General features: G+C 33.7%; 1 protein-coding gene and 1 long non-coding RNA gene across 6 annotated transcripts in view; both read right to left on the reverse strand.

Annotated features, from left to right (window-relative positions):
* LNPK (lunapark, ER junction formation factor) overlaps window positions 1–17411 on the reverse strand; it is a 99336-nt gene extending 81925 nt beyond the window's left edge. For 3 of the 5 annotated variants that reach the window (XR_014264762.1, XR_014264763.1, XM_082465471.1), the window contains exons 1-4: window positions 17274–17408; window positions 11764–11853; window positions 10089–10130; window positions 9111–9298 (exon numbers count right to left, since the gene is read on the reverse strand). Coding sequence is in view for 3 of the 5 variants with exons in the window: in XM_082465471.1 (XP_082321597.1) it covers window positions 9111–9298; window positions 10089–10130; window positions 11764–11790 (257 nt within the window). In the remaining 2 variants the exon portion in view is untranslated. Of the gene's footprint in view, window positions 1–9110; window positions 9299–10088; window positions 10131–11763; window positions 11854–17273 lie in introns of all 5 variants that reach the window. The other 2 variants (XM_082465472.1, XM_082465473.1) reach the window with 1 other exon arrangement.
* The window catches only part of LOC309662610, a 592813-nt gene that overhangs the window by 382798 nt on the left and 192541 nt on the right, over window positions 1–17474 (reverse strand). The gene's annotated exons all lie outside the window — the stretch shown is intronic.

The following is a 17474-nucleotide window of genomic DNA, read 5'->3' on the forward strand; positions in this document are numbered from 1 at the left end:
CTCAAAACTCAACAGTAAAAAAACTAATTATCCAATTAGAAAATTAGACAGCAGACCTGAACAGACATTTCAATGAAGAAAAGATACAGGTGGAAAATAAACACATGAAAAGATGTTCAACATCACAGCCATCAGGGAAATGTAAATTAAAACCACAATGAGCTATCAATACACACCTATCAGAATGATCAAATCAGAAAATAGTGATAATACCAAATGCTGCCAAGGATGCACAGAAACAAGATCACTCAAATATCACTAGTGGAAATATAAAATGGTACCTCTACTCTGAAAAAAAGTTTAGCAGTTTCTTATAAAAGTAAACATGTACTTACAAGCGTCTCAGAGATTACACTCTTGGGCATATACCCCAGAGAAATAAAAACTTACATTCAGACAAAAACCTGTACACAAATATTCATGGTAGTCTCATTTGTTAGAGCCAGAAACTGGAAACCATCCTAATGTCCTTTAACAGGTGTATGGCTAAACAAACTGTGCTACATTAATGCCATGAAATACTACTCAGCAATAAAAAGTAATTATTGTTACACTTAACATCTTGGATGGATCTCAAGAATATGTGGAGTTTAAAAAGCCAATTTCAAAAGGTTACATACTATGTGATCCCATTTTATAACATTCTTGAAATAAAATTATACAGGTGGAAAACAGATGGGGTGGAAGGGGTTAAGAATGGGACATGTGGAAGAGAGTTGGTATGACTGCAAAGGGGTAGCAAAAAGGAACTCTGTGAACAATTCTGGATCTAAATTGTGGGGTACTTACATGAAGCTACACATATGATAAAACTGCATAGAAATATAAAACACATACACACAAATGAGTGTATGTAAAACTAGTGAAATCTGAATATGCTTATGAATTGAACCAGTGTCGATTTCCTGTTGTGATATTTAACTGTGGTCATGCAAGATGTTACCACTGGGAAGGCTAGGTGAAGGGTACACAGGACTTGCTTGTATATCTGTTTTTTCCAATTTCCTGTGAATCTATAATTATTTCAAAATAAAAAGTATTTTTTAAAGGATGTGCCTACAATGAAGATATAACAAGAATATTTACTCATCAAATAGAAAAGCATAACATTCATAAAGCAAAACTAAAGGAAATATAGGGAGAAGTAGAAATATACTGTTATTAGGATACAGAAGACCTATTAACACAGTCAGGTAGTTTTCAATGATAGTACTAAACTCTGAAAAAAAAAATATATATCTTCAAGTGTTCATGAAACACAGCAACTGATCAAATAGCATGCCACCAAAAAGGGTCTCAATAAAATCAAAGAAGTAGAAATATTATTAAACAACATTCTCTGAAAGCAATATAATAAAACTAGAAATAGTAACTAAGCCAAAAACCAAACATACAAACACACATTGCCACCTGGAAATAACTCTTAGATTATAAAAACTTAAAAAAAAAACTTAAATAAACTTTTAAAAAATGTAATGAAGTCTTAAAAATAACCAAAGTAAATACATATCACTACCTATCAAGACCTGTGGGATAAAACTAAAGCAGTCAGAAAAATACCATGGCCTCAAATACATGTGTGGTGTACTGTGTTAAGAAATAAGAATGAAAATAAATACATTAAAGCATCCATTTTGAGTTACAAGAATAAAGTAAGCCTATGGAAGAAAAAAGAATTAATAAAAAGAAGTAATTTTTTAAGCTGGTTCTTTGGAAGAAACAGTTAATAAAAACAACCAAAAAAGAATTACAAATATACAAAGTAAGAAATAATAAGGAAGCAATAATCATAGCTACAAAGAAATTTTAAAAATCAATGAGACAATGATTATTGCTATTACAACACTATGCAAATACACTTTAAAACTGTAGAATGGTTAGCAAAACTAACCTTGGAAGAGAGAGAAAGCCTAAAAAATTAACTACTATTGAATTTTAAAAGTTGTTAAGAGCTACCCTCTATAAAAAACACCAAGCCCAAAAGATTTCAAATGGAATACTACTAAACCTGTAAAGGACAGATAATGCTAGTATTATTTAAACTGTTCCAGAGCATTAAAAAAGAAAGAAAAGCTTCCTGATGTCCTTATAAAATGACTACAACTAAGAAAGTAGAAATTTTCCTAGAATTCAAGATTTCAATATTTGATTTCAATATTTAATATAATCTATCATTATCAAGAGATGTAAGATGAAAAATCACATGGCTATCTCCATAGATGATGAAACGGCATTTAACAAAATTCAACAATCTTTCTTGATTAAAAAAAAAAAAAACTAAATAAAATATAAATAGCTAGAAGATTCCTTAACATAAAATATATCTGTCTCAATCCAAAAGTCAGGATAATGCCCAATGGGGAAACATTAGAAGCATTCCCAAGGAACAAGTTAAGGATGTCGACTATTTTCTCTGTAACTTAACATTGTCCTGAAAGTATTAGCCAATACAATTAGCAAAGAGGAAAAAAAAATCTGAAGAGTCAAAAAATCTGAAAGGAGGTGGTAAAATTATTGATATTTACAAATAATATGATTGTATACTTGGAAACTCTCAAAGAATCAACTAAAAAACTTATTAGAAACAATAAGACAATTATTATAGTTGAATACAAAATTAGTATAGAAAATCAGTAAGTTCATATATACTATCAGTTCTAAGACATACTAAATACCTTAACTCACATTCATGAAATCATTCCTGTTGTTCTTTCCTGAATGAAACTGATGCTATTTGAAATGTAAGTATGGCATGAATTTCTGTTAAATATTATCCAGTGACTTGCACTATAAAATTATAAAGGTGTTCTAACAGGAATAACTGGAGCCTCAATAAAACAGAATCATACTTTAGATTCAGTAAACATTTTAAATCCTTAATACTAAGTGCTTTTACTGTACTAAAGTTAAAAATGCTAAAAGTTAAAATGTAGCAGAATACCTAAAACTCAATAATCAATATAATAAAACCTTCCTCACTTTTACTAAAGGATTAACATTCCATAAACCTCTAATGATTTTTCACCAACCTTCATATAAAAAGGAATTTTTACTTATCTCGTCCTTTCTGCCAAATTTAAGTGCTTTCTTTCCAACAACTACACAAGTCCAATCCAATTTATTGAAATGTTTTTAAGATGAGACTTAACAATACATAAAGCTAAAAATGAAAAGATATAGATCTCAATATTTATAACTATGTTGACAATTTTGTCAGTTTATTTAACCATCAAAGGCTTTAGGGAGAATTACCTTCACATTTAGACAAGTAACAATGATTTATTTTGGTATAAGGAACAAGCTTTATTTATTTATTTATTTTCTATTATTTGTGGGGGAGAGCTATAACTCAACACCATTTTCCCCCAATGATTTGAAATGCTATCTTTATCATATATAAAAACCATATATGATAAAAATTCCTTTTGGGATTTATTTCTGGATTCTTGTATCTCTTCCTTTGGTCTGTGTCTCTATTTAGACACTATCAAACTTTTAATTAATGAAGTTTTACAATGCATTTGATGCCTGGTAGACCTCTGCTTCTCATTCTGCTCCTTTTTTAGACTTTTCAAGACTATTCTTATGTGCTTATTTTTCCATTAAAAATTATGGAATAAGTGTGCCAAGATTTTTAAAGTATTGTTATTATTTTTATTGTGATCACACATTTTTAGATTAATTTAGGGAGAACTAATCTCAGAATAGGATTTGTTTTCCCATCCAAGAATAGGATTTGTCTCTTAATTATGTCTCAGTACATAATTTTTTAAGTACAGAATTATATCAAGTGAATATCTATATTTTAATATCAATATTATAAAAGGGATGCTTGCAAAATGATTTTCTTACCTACAAAAACTAAGAGTAAATATTCCCCTTGAGTAAATACCAAGAGATGTTCAGATACCTTCTCCTTTAAGAGCCAACTACAGTTGATGGGAGATACTTTGTATTATTATTAGAGTGCCATGAGACAAACTTTTAACTTTCCTGAAAAGGCTACAAATTATGTCTGTTAGCTGCCTAGCTGGATTGAGGAAATATATACCACAAACTGGTTGGGAGGAGGGGAAGTGGGAAGGCGGCATTCCATGACAGTCCAGTGGTTAAGACTCCACCTTCCAATGCAGGGGGCCCGGGTTCAATCCCTGGTCGGGAACTAAGATCCCACATGCTGCGCAGGGCAGCAAAAAAAAAAAAAAAAATTGTATAAAATCAAAGCTCTAACCTCAAATGGCTTTCAATTCAAGTAGGAAAGCAAGAAAACAAAAAACAGGAGACAAAACCACATTCCTCAGTTCCTTGCTTAAATTTTTTCCCCTCAGATCTCATTTTAAGACGAAAACACACATACACACGGAAAGAAAATATGGCCAAATCCTCTGGGAAGGTTAACATTTTATGCTAATTGGTCTCTGAAATGACCTTACAGAGAATGGAACTTTTAGAAAGTTATTATTTGTAAGAATAAGGTATCCAGGAATAAAAGTTTGTAAGATTGCTTGCAGAGTCAGTTAAGGGTAGAGACAAAGTTTATGGTTGTTCATTCTTAGAAAATGAGCCAACTCCCAAGATAATGCCTATCTGCCAGCATAATGCAGAAATACAAAAATTTAACTGTAAACCAAACCTTCCCTCACTATGGAGCACAATCTTAATAATTCCTATGAAATCACTTCACCATAATTTCAGTTTCAGTAACAGTTGAAAAGATCAGAGAGATATAAATATATTACTGAATATGAAAAGCAGAAAACCAATAGACTGGAATCTCACCAAGTTCCTCCCTATTACATCCTAAAAAGAAGACAAGATAAAATCTCAAAGCTTCTTAGGTATTGATACTCTACCATAAAAGATAATTAGGGGACAGTTATGATTAGGCAATATATGCTCAGTCCTGAATCCATGACCTCTCTGCCAGTAAAAGCATTTGGGAAACTTGGAATGCAGAGAAAACAGTCATTTTTTGCCGTTACCAGGTAGATTTCTAAGCTTTATAATTAATGTAGACAGTGATGAGTAAAGCAATACCTTTTATTGCTCCTTCTGCCTCCATTTTTTTAAGCAAACCCTGGTCTAGACCTCAAACTTTGTTTCCAAAGAAAAAAAGTCCAGGGGTAAGCTTGGGCGAGAGCTCACATTACACACAAAAGGCAATGTCCTGTGGTAAGTCTTCTTTCTGTTCACCACAACATCCACTCTCATGTTGTTGTATTCTATTTCATGCTTTTTTGATTGTCATCAATCAGAAGGACAATTCTATTCTTTGTTGGATAACTGGTCTATGCTTCCAAAAGTGAACAACAGCTCACTGAAATAGAAGCTGCAGCAGTTGAGAACCAGGTCACAGATGTGAATGAGACAAAGTGAGAAATGGCTCTGAAGCTTAACAAGCCAAGAAATACTAGATGCAGGTGATGCAGAACAGGCAGAAGGACACAGTAAGGGTAACAAAGCTTCATACTCAAAAGAGTAGAAAGATCAAACTGAAGAAATAACAAACATTTTTAAAGAAACTAAGTTTTTTTACTTTTAAAAACAATTAGTATATGATTTATGTGCAAAAAAACAAAAAAAAAATCTTCTGAGTCACAATAGCCAATCACAATTTGTGCATAGGCATTAGAATTAGCACAGAGAGTTCCCTGTCAGGTATTCTTTTACAACTAGATAAAAATCTTCTATAATCAGAAAATCAATTTTTATATGGAAATGGATGTCAAATGGAGTTTTTTTAAGTATTTAAAGACATTTAAATCAACTAAACATCTCACACTTATTCCCTTTCTAAATTTTTCTCCCTTCTTTTCACAAAAAAAAAAAAAATAGAAAGTTAACAAGGGAAAGGGGCTCAGCATTATGAAATGTGAGACTACACCTGGGATAAGAAGCATTCCAAAAGACTTCAAAAGAGAAGAAACATTTTTTAAATGGCAGAGACAATTATTTTGTAATATGCATGTACTCGATTTTTGGCCCTTTACCTACATACAAAGTTAAAATTGTATCAGCACCAGGAGTTCCTAAAGACTAAACCAAAAATGTTTACTATAGTAGTCCCAAAGAAAAAGGTCCTACCCCACCCACCAATGTCAAAACAAAAAACCTAAGTATCACCCTGATTCCTCCTTTTCCCTTACCTTCCATTTCCTCCCATCAAGTTGTCTCAGTTTTACTTCCAAAATATTTCCAAATCATCTGTTCATCTCCACTGCCACTGGGCAGTCCAATCCGTCTTCATTTTTTATTAAACTTCTATAACAGCCTCCTAGCTGATCTCCCAGTTTCTATTCTTGCCCTCCTCTTACTCCATCTCCATAAAACATCACACACGATCTTCTTAGATCTCATCATGCCATTCTTCTACTAAAACCTTTACACACTTTCCATTTCACCCAAAATAAAATTCAGACTCCTCTCTGTGACCCTCCATGACCTAGATTGTGCAAGCTCACCTTGCATCACTCTTCCTCTCCATCACACACTCCAGATATAGCTATGTTTTTGACCCTCGCGTAAGTCACGCTCTCTCCTACTTCACAGACTTTGCATTTTCTGTTCTTTCTTCTTGGAATTTTTTTTTTTAATTTGAACAACACATTGATGTAAAAAATTCTAACAATATCAAAAAAAAAGCATGTGGAAAGAAACGACTACTTAAAATTCCAACACCTGAGAAAATTACCATTATTATTTTGAGGATAATCCTTTCCTATATCTCTCTATGGATATATGTGCTATTACACACTGTATATATAAATACTCTTCCATATATTCCAACTCTTTCCATACTGGTTCTTTCTCATACTTCAGTTCTCAATTCAAATACCTCCTCAAAAGAGGCCTTCCAGGACCATCCTAAAGTATCCTATTCTTCTCTATCACATCACCTGTTTATTTTCTTCATTGCACTTATCTCTCTCTAAATTAACTATGTTTGTTTACTTGTCTTGTTTTTTTCTGTCCAATCCCAACTGAATGTAAGCTCCCTACTTTCTCAATCACAACGGGCTAGCCCAAAACGTAACACATTGCAGGTGTCAAATATTTACTGAATGAACAGATGATGGCTTTGACTAATATTTATAAGCTGCCAAATCCTAAATTTATATCTCCCATTCAAATTTCTCTCCTGAGCTTCATAGTCATACTTAACCATCCCACTTGGCAGCTCTATCTGGATAGACCATAGGTATTTTGGTCTCAGTGGGTCAACTACCTGCTCCTCCTCATGTTGTTCCCTATTTAGATGAATGATGCTACCATCAACCAAATTTCCCAAGCCATGAACCTGAATTTTATCCTTGATGCAATTCTTCCTCTTCACCCCACATCTAACCAATCACCAAGAGCCTCTCCATATTACCTCAATTCTACCTCCTAAATCTCTTCAACCCATCCACTTCATTCAGCCCATCTGTTTCTCTTCAACGCTGCTGCCACCACTCAAGTGCAAATCACCATCAATCGTTTCTCCCCTAGACAACTACAATAACCTTCTAACTTGCTGCTCCGCATCCATTCTTACTCCCCTCTAATTTACTCTCCATGCTGTAGCCTCACTGGTATCTTCAAGATAATGATATGATCATGTCATACTCCTTAAAAATCTTCAGTGGCTTCCCACTATTCTTAGATTAAAACCTAAAATCCTTATCATGGACTATAAGGCCCACAAGAAATATCCTTCGTCTAACTATCCAGACTTTTCTCCATAATCCAGTCTTTGGCCTTCTTTCAATTCTTTAAATCTACCACGCTCTATCCTCCTTCAGGGTCTTCAAATATGCTCTTCCTTCTGCCTAAAACACTACCTACCATGTCACACCACCCTTGCTACACATACTTATCCTTCAGGTCTCAAACTCAAACATCACTTCCTCAGGAAGGCTGTGGTAGGCAGAATTCTAAAGATATCCCCCCCTCTCTCCCCAAGACTTCCATTCTCTGGTTATATTATCAAACAGTAATCTAGGTACTACCATGAAGGGACTTTGCAGATATAGTTAAGTATTACTCAGTTGATTTTAAGATAGGGAGATTAACCTAGATTATCCTGGTGCGTCTAATACCATCAGTTAAGCGCTTAAAAACAGAGGTTTCTCTCAGCCAAGGGCAAAATAGGAAATCAGAGAGATACAGCAGAAGTCAGCCAACACCCTGTTTGAGCCTGGAAGCAGATTCTCCCCCCTCAGAGACTCCAGGCCAGCTGATAACTATGATTTAAGCGTGCAAGACCCTAAGTCAAAAACCCAGTCAAAAAAAAAAAAAAAAAAACCCAGTCAAACTACCTGGACTTCTGACCTACACACCTGTGATATAATAAAGGGGTGTTAAGTCACTAAATTTGTGGCAACAGTAGTAAAGAATACAAAGGCCCTTCCCTGACCTGCATGTCCACTCCAGACTGTGTTAGGGACCCATTATAATATTCATTATACATTTTACTTCATTTAATGTATGCAGTCTAAGATCTGCAGTCAAAGGTTCTGTATTTTTGTGTACCATACACCATTATAATCCAACATGCACACAGTTGGTACCTATAAATGTTTGTTGATTGAATGAACAAATTTTTCATTCAACTTTCTTTCAAAATTCTCAATCATTCTCAATCATTCTCATCTCAATTCACACCTCCTGTAAAGTGCTGTATTACAAAATATTTCTGTAATAAGGGTCAATTGCTTTATAGCAGTTACTAAAAAGAGGGGAAGGGTGGGATGAATGGAATACATTCAACATGGGGCAGTTGTTCTTTTTGTTTTACAAGTCCTTCCTCACTTGCCACTACCCACAATCTGAAATGCCTACTCCATGCCCAATACTCCTAGGGAGCATGAACATGTATTAGAGAATCACAAAAGATTCCGTACGGAGCCATTATTACTAATGTCACTGGGTCATATTCTTCAAGTATGTTGGATTGTAAATAAAGGTTTAAAACAATTGTTCTACTTTTTAAAGAAACAGTTTTCAAACTGCAAAAAAATGCAAATTTATTCAATCTGCAACATTATTATTTCATAATAAAAAGAAACTGACTATATTAAAACTATCTAGTCAGGAAGAGGAAAAGTCAACAAAAAGAACATTTTACTTACATTAACGGGAAAGCAAAAAATGGGAGTGTCATGGCAAGTCTTGCTGTAAATTCATCAGGAAGGTACCATAAGTATACAATTAAACATGTAAACAGATAGAGAATTGAAGAGTAGAGAATTAATCTTCCAACCCATAATTTTTGTAATCTCTGATTTTTTTCCCTAAATTCTTCCAATGCTTGAATTTCCTGTGAAGAGAAAGTTATTATGTATTATTAAATCTCAAATTCATAAAGAAATTAAAATGGTAAAAAAAATTTTAATATGATAGAGAGGTTATAAAGAACTCTTAAAAATTCAATGAAACATAATACCTTAATATTTTAAACAGAACATAATATGAAAAAGAAAATTAAAAATGAAGTTAAAATATATGAAAAATGTCTATTATGATTTGACAAATCTTTTTTTAAATTCAAAATTAAGATATTTAAAAATAATATTTGATAACTTATCAAATTAGCAAAGATCAGAGGTATAAAATTGGCATCAATAAATAGTCTTTGTTAAATCAAACAAGTAATAATTCTCCCTGTATAAGGCCTAAAAAAAAAACTCTGACTATAAAAAGAATTAATAAAAATTGAAACAGTGACCCATACTAGATTCTTTCAATCCATTCATCACTCTCAATATTCTCAAAGAATAACCATTTTTTATGATAGAAAGTATAAAAAGCTGTGAAGTTTGCAAACTGATACAAATAGTTGCAGACTATTTTATAATCTACTTTGTCCTATCCGTAACATTGATTTACACCATGCTGTAGATCAAATTTCATTCTAACATTCACTATTACCTGACACAGACTTCTTAGGTCACTGATAGACTTTGAATTTTAACATTAAAGTTCTCAGGCTTACTCTATATCACCTCTAAATTCCCATACCAGATCTAGTCTCCAAAGTAATATGTACTAAAATAATATTTATATAACACCTAATATGAATTAAAACACCCCAGAGCCAAAGAACATACCTTATCTATATTTTCCAGAACCTCTACAGTTGAAGGTTTTGTCTGTTATAGAAACAGAAATAAGAGACAGCATTAAAACTTGTTATTGCTAACTTAGAAACACTTTGACTTATATAATCATAAAAGAACATTTTAATCCAAAATTAAGTTTTTTCAATGTTATCAAGCAATATGTATTCCTGTTTTTTTACAAATGAGATTTAGACTTAAATAAAAATTATAACTATAAACAAAATTACACAAGACTAAAGAAATAAGAAGTAAGATGTACCTACTTATTTTTAGTCCTAGAAGTACTTTCAACTCTGATAGCTCAATTTTTACCATCCTTAACCAACCCCAATAAAACATACTTTTATTGAGAGAAAATTTGTTTAAATTTTCCTCTAAGAAAAATTTTCTTAGATATGATTATTCAAAAGAATTCTATTAAGTTACTATAAATTATTAGTTCTATAATAATTCTATTAAATTATTATAATTATAAATTCTATTTAAAAATTCAAGACTAAAGATGGTCTGATTTACTATTGCTAAAAGTTCACTTAGGACTCTGGAGGTCGAAAATCAATAGGTTACCTTCATTCTGAATTCCTAAAGTACTTTTCTGAAGATCAGATTTTTAAAGGGCGCCTAAGAATACTTCATTATTGCAGAGCTTGTTTGTCAAAGATAATTTTTTATATCACCTAGAATAAAAACCAGCCAAAATGGCTCATACAACATTTGAAAAAAGTAATTACCAATTATATACTCAACCATCTAAGAGGGTAATGATTATCAATTCATTGTAGCGCCCACAGGAGTTGTCAACATTAGGCTGAACCACATGAAATTGCTGTTTATGTAGTCAAAACTGGCAGTTTCATATGGTTCAACCTAACAAGAAAGACAAAGGAAGAATAGATAAATTTGATTCTCAGGCAGAACTGTAATAAGGTTTTAAAGGGGGGTGGAGGGTGTCAATGTAATGCCAATCCAAAACAGAGCACCTCCAGTAATAGTCCAAAAACTAAATTGTGTACCAAGTATTGCTAGACTCCATTGTTACGGTAAAAAGGAGTCAAAAAATAAGCAAAGTAGTTGTCCTAGACAACATTACCTCCTCTTATATTAGAGAAGAGCATTGACCAGAATATTTTATATTTTATAGCTCTAAATTTGAGATACTTCCTCTAAAGACTTAGCCAATAAAATCAAACTATATTTTTAATTTTGTTTAACCTATTAATTCCTAAAAGTATACCTAGTGTGACTTTAGTAAATATTTGTGACAAGCTTTAAGCAAAAAGATATAGCCTATAAAAACATAAATATTGTATAGAATACTTAATTTCAACTATCTTTCAAGTAAGATTGAAATTTAGGCAGTATGAAAACAAGAAAAGATAACCATTTGTACACGAATGTATAAACAGAGAAATAAAAATAATTCATAGGTCAATGTGAAATAATTCTGTTAAACAGAGACATCAGACACCTATATAGCAAGTAGAACCATTAAAGTCCAAATAAAAAACTAATTCATAAGAGAAGAAAGAAAAAATATTAAATACAGTTAGGGATAATATTAAACTACTACTCAAGTCTACACCACAAAGTAGACCTTTACAAATAGCTTTATGTGACACTTCTGTATTAGACTAAGAACTGGCTGTAAAGAAAAGTAACTTACCCTCCATCGAGAAAATAATCCACCCATTTTTTTATTTGTAGAAACTGGGCACAATGATAAATATCATCAGTTGTCCAAAGGAATTCACAGCTAGAAATAAAGCAATTATTTTTAAAATTTAAGTTAAACATATAGCATATTCACTATAAAATTTAGATGTTACAATACTACCCAAAAATACTATAAAATATTAATTTATTTGGACTCCATTTATGTGGAATTTTAATTCAGACAGTCTTGCAGACAGTCCACCTTTTAAAAATTCCTTTCTTCCAAGCCAAAACATATTTAAAAGTGAAAATAAAGCTGGAAAGACTTAAGCAGCAAGGCATTTTAAAAGTGTATATTCATACCATTTTGCAATTTTCTGTTCCTTAAAGTAGGTCCCTTATATTGTTCTTCTAAGAAAAATTCTGCTGTACTACTTTCATTCTACATTCTTAGATACAGTCATTTCTATCATTCAGCTGTCTCCCAACTAAACTAGTTATTTGGAATTAGGGTTGCTCTACAATGTTTAGAATAACATCACCTTACAATAATAGAAAGCCAACAGGATTTTGAGTAAGAAAATAAGGGTTATAAAGCTACCTGTGACAGTGAACATATCATTTAATGTTTCTGAGCCATAATTTTCTTTTCTGTATATTAAAGTTAATAATACTACCACTTTTCACAGGATAGCCTTTATTATTACCATTTTACAGACAAAAAAATTAAGTGGAAAGAAGTTTAGTGATTCACCCAATAGCTCAGAAGAAACATTACCCAAAGCCACTCTATCTTCAGACTTCTGGTCTGTTCACTACCGTTCAACAACCAAATAAACATTTCTTTCTGAAATTGTGTCTAAGTCCCTCAAGTTAAACTGTCATGTCAGCTAGTTGTATCTCATATCCCCTTCTTTTAGTTGCTTTTCTATGACTCTCAAATGTATTAAATATTACCATACATATAAAAACGTATCAGCAATATTATATCCTAAATCAATTTACCAGTCAATAGTTATATAATTTTTAATTCTTTTAAACTGAAATAGTGAAAGTATATTTTCAAACTTACATATTTTTACCAGGTTACAGTTATATACTACCAATGTATAAAACTGCTTCATTTCCACCTAAAAAAAGTTAGGCCATAATTCTTACATTTTTTTAAACCCATAAATGTAATCACAAAATAATGCCAGTACAAAGTAAGTACATTCACTCTGCAATACTATTTTTAGGTTGGAATTAGCGTCAGGCATGCCTATCTTGAACTTTCTTGGTTAGAGAAGTAACAAAAAGCCTAATTATGAAACACACAAAGTGATTTTTACAAACAGAAATACCTATAATCTGTCCTGAAAACTTCTTAAGTTTATAAATGTAATCAATGTTATAAGTTACATTTAAGTTGCAATCTAAATATTATTAATCCTTCAATAGTAAATCAGTATTCAAATTTCTAAAGTGTGGTTGTAGGAAATCCAGGAACTTTAATGAATAAAAGTATAAATTTTTGAGTTAAGACATTAACTAGATCTTAAAACCTTAAGATGCTAAAAATCACCAAGAAAGGTGGCTGGGAAGGGAAGATTCAGAGGAACCACTTAACTTGTGTATTTTCAAAGTATACATTATGCCATGTATACGTTGAATGTATGTGCTATACATCACTATGTATGGTGTATAGCACAGTGTTTTGTACACAACTGACCTACACATTTTGGTTTGAAACAGTTTATAGCTATCACAAATCAAAATTTTTAATATTTGAAAGTAATGACAACAATAATATCATTTAAACACTTGGTAAGGACTTAATCTTCTAGCAGGCCCTAAAACAAATGCTTTTCATGAATTTTATCATTTAGATACTACTATCACTCTATTTCACAAATGCCAAAACTGAGTCTACAGAAGTGAAGTAATTTGCTAAGTTCCCAAAGACAGTTAAGTAGCAGAGCCAGACCCAGTATTTTAGTTTTGATTTTTTAAAAAGCAACAAGTTAGGGGTAGTGACTTAAGAGATACAAACTGCTATGTATAAAACATGTAAGTTACAAGGATATATTGTATAGCACAGGGAATATAGCCTATATTTATAACTATAAATGGAGTATAATCTTTAAAAATTGTAAATCACTATATTATACACCTGAAAATTATATGATATTGTAAATCAATTATAGCTCAATAAAAAAGGCCAAAAAAAAGCAACAAGTTACTTCTAATAACTCAAAATCAGAAATTAAGTCTTTCTGTAGATTAGATTGGAATATTTATATATAAAATATATAAAAGCACCTCAGACATTCTCAAATAGCTGGTAAACAGAGCTACTGAAGTGGAAAGTTATAAACATAAGACACAGGGTTAGTACAGTGTATCATGTGGCCCAATTCCTTCATCTGATTAAATCTGAATGCTTAAATCTGCATGGAAGAGAAGCTAAATGACATGCCAAAATCATGCAGCTCCAGCTAGGGGCAGAACTGGTGCTAGAAGTCTGCAAGTACTGCCTCTACTTGTTTACTGCACGTCACTTTTAAAATACGTGTAATATGAAATGTATGCATAATATTACAATTAATACTAACTTTGACATCAACTATTTGCTTGGAGAATTGTTTTGGTGTTAATGAAACAAACTACATAAGATCCCTTTAAGATCCTTGAAGCAGAGAACTGTGCTTCTAAATTTGTCCTCTAGAACAACACACTATGGTAATAGTCATTAAATGCCATATTCATCCTTTCAGGTTCATAATCAAAGAGCCAATCAACCCTCATTGTCCCAACATTTTTTCTATCAAATTCTGGTATTTGTTAGGGAAGCCTGATTTACTATAATACACATGTATAAGTAGTACTTTCCAACAGATACAAAAGCATAACAAAATTAAATAAATCAACTATTTCTCTACAACTTTAATTTCATACCTCTTCTATTTCCAAACACTTTTTCCCTCCTTGCCACCTGAACATCTTAACTCCAATTCCTGTGGCCCATTACTATGAAACCTTGGGCAAATAAATAACTTAACCTCTCAGTTACTCATTATCTTCATCTGCAAAAGAACAATAGTTAAGAACCTTCTCAAATGTTGAAAAGCTTAAACAGCATAATGTATTCTAAAGTACTTACAACAGTGCCTGACACATACTAATTTCTCGATACAAATTGTTTTTACTGCTGTGGTTGCTGCCCTTTTCTAGTCCATCTCTGCTTCCTTTCAACACATGGAAAATACATGGGAATCAAATAACTAGCATTTCTTTCTGAAGCATAAATCAATTTGCTTGCCCTTGAGTGGACAGATGGTTCAATCTCAAGTGGCCTGTTCCAAGAAATCTTCCCGTGAACGTGTATAAAGAGTCTCTTTCCACTCTGATATCACAATGGGACCTGACATGACCTTAAGAGCTGGGTGCATCTAATGTGTTTTTCAATAAATAATAACACCCACCATATTATTTGAATGTTTTCTACTAACTGCTATTCACACTCAGGTTTAGGTGTCAGAATTTGAAATCTTGGGATGTGTTATTCTCAAATTTTCAGCTTACTTCAAGTCATATTGAAATAATGGAATAAAAAAAGGTCTTGATTTAAAATATGACTCAACCACATACTAGTTACGTGATCTTGGATAAACTAAACTCTCTAAGCCTCAGTTCAGCATTTGTAAAGCGGTGAAAATATCTACATCTACGCTTCACAGAATTGTTGCATGAGTTAAATGAAATTATATATCACTTGGTAATGAAATAATAAGTGTATAATAAATTATAGATATTATTACTACTATTACCAGATAACACATGTAGTATGGCAATACTTCTCATATGGAACACATTCTTTCTAACTTCTTATGAAGAAACTGTTTCATAATTTTAAAATTGGAAAATAAAGTTAGTTTGTATTTTAACTGAAATTGTATTGCTCTCATTTTCTCCAGTATAAAAAATAAAACAAAATACTCTGAAGACTCTTACATTAAAATAACCTTTAACAGCAAAGTAAGTTTAGTTTTATGTTTATCAAGTTCCAAACTTAAGTAGAAACTATTGTCACCATCAACAGTACCTCTATAACACACTGGACTATTCAATTTGAGATTAAAAGTGTTTGTTCTAGAACTCTAAGTTTCAAATATCCTAACAGAAAAGACAATTCTGAAATATCCCAAACCGCCACATTTATTGCTCAAAAATAAAATTACTGAAAAGAAGTACATCTCTAAAAGCACTTTTATTATATAATGATTAAGTTCTGGTCTTCATGGTAAGTCAATGCTCATTCTGAACTAAATACTACCAAAAAATGACTATTTGATTGTAAAGGTTTCTCCTATAAATCATACCTGTTGTATAATTTCTTCCATTTTTTATTCTTTCAAGTTAATAATATGTAAACACTAAGGTTTTTAACAGCAATGGGTTGATGCCAGTAGATGACGGAGAAACTTGAAATTCTAATTTTAAATGTTTAAAAAAATGTGTTGAAAATCAACTTAGTCCTCCTAAAATGAAACCACGGGGGCTGTTGAAGACAAGAGATTAGCATTCCCTGCCAGTTTGAACATATGCCTAAAACCAAGTTTACTCACATCCACACAACCCGCTGTTGAATTTTGTGTGGTGACAATTTTGTCAATGGTGACACCCAGGCCACTGAGAAAGGAGAAGAAAGTCGACACTAGGCACCACAAACCAGAAGCCTACTGGGAAAAGCGGAATATGGAAAATTCAGTGAGTCACAAATTTTACTTAGTAGAGTGAGGGCACCATCAGCAAAACTGAGCGCACGAATCCCAACTCTTTCTCAATCCCCTTACACTGTATTCAAGAATTAAAACTATGATGTAGTTTAGATTTGCTCTTCTCCTTCTGCCATGCCTATGACACCCACGCAATCTCGCCCTTCCCTCCACCCCACCATTGCTCAAAAAAGGAATACAGTCGAAGAGAGGCTTCTCTAAGCAGCATACAATCCACGCCCACACGCCTGGGCCGAGCAGCGTGACACTGACAGTTTTCGGTCCCTCCCGATCTCACCAACTCGTGGCGCCTCCGCACAACTCAGCAAAAGACAAGGGTAGAACCCACTCAAAGCGATGGCTTAGTGTAGGACCTTCTGACCCTTCGACCGAACAGGGAGGTGGGCCAAAGAGACGATGCTCAGCTCAACCCAGTCACTGCCCCCCTTCCCCGTCCCGAATCTCCGAGAAAAGGCTGGGGAACCAACTCCCCTCGGGGAACAGAAAGGGGTCTCCAGCACTCCAGAGCCACCCCTGCCACTGTGCTGGGAAACCAAGGGGATCAGGCGGCGAGACAGGGTCAGCGCGCAGCCGGGCAGGAGCTCGACTAGCCGCCGCCGCAGAGCTCGTAGGCCACTCGGCGTGGGGCGGAGGCGCCCAGGAGAGGCAAGCGGGGGAACCCGAAGCGTATTTCCCAGGGAAAAGCTCAGCGCATCTCCCCTCTGCCGAACCCTTCCAACGGCCCTCATTTTGACCCCTCTACCTTCAAGTAAAAGCGGGCAAAGCCCGGCGCTGGCGTCCAGCTCTGCCAGCTTCGGCCGCCACAGCTCAGCCCGCTCCCGGAGCAGGCAGCAGCCGCCACTGACAGAGCAATGGGCTCAGCCAACTTCCCATCAAACCCCGCGCTCCCGCCGTCGGCCAATCGGCGCCGCAGCCGGCGCGCGGCGCTCCCCCGTCACGTAAC

Source organism: Balaenoptera physalus (genome assembly GCF_965194825.1).
Source record: "Balaenoptera physalus genome assembly, chromosome: 6".
NCBI classification, from domain to species: Eukaryota; Metazoa; Chordata; class Mammalia; order Artiodactyla; family Balaenopteridae; genus Balaenoptera; species Balaenoptera physalus.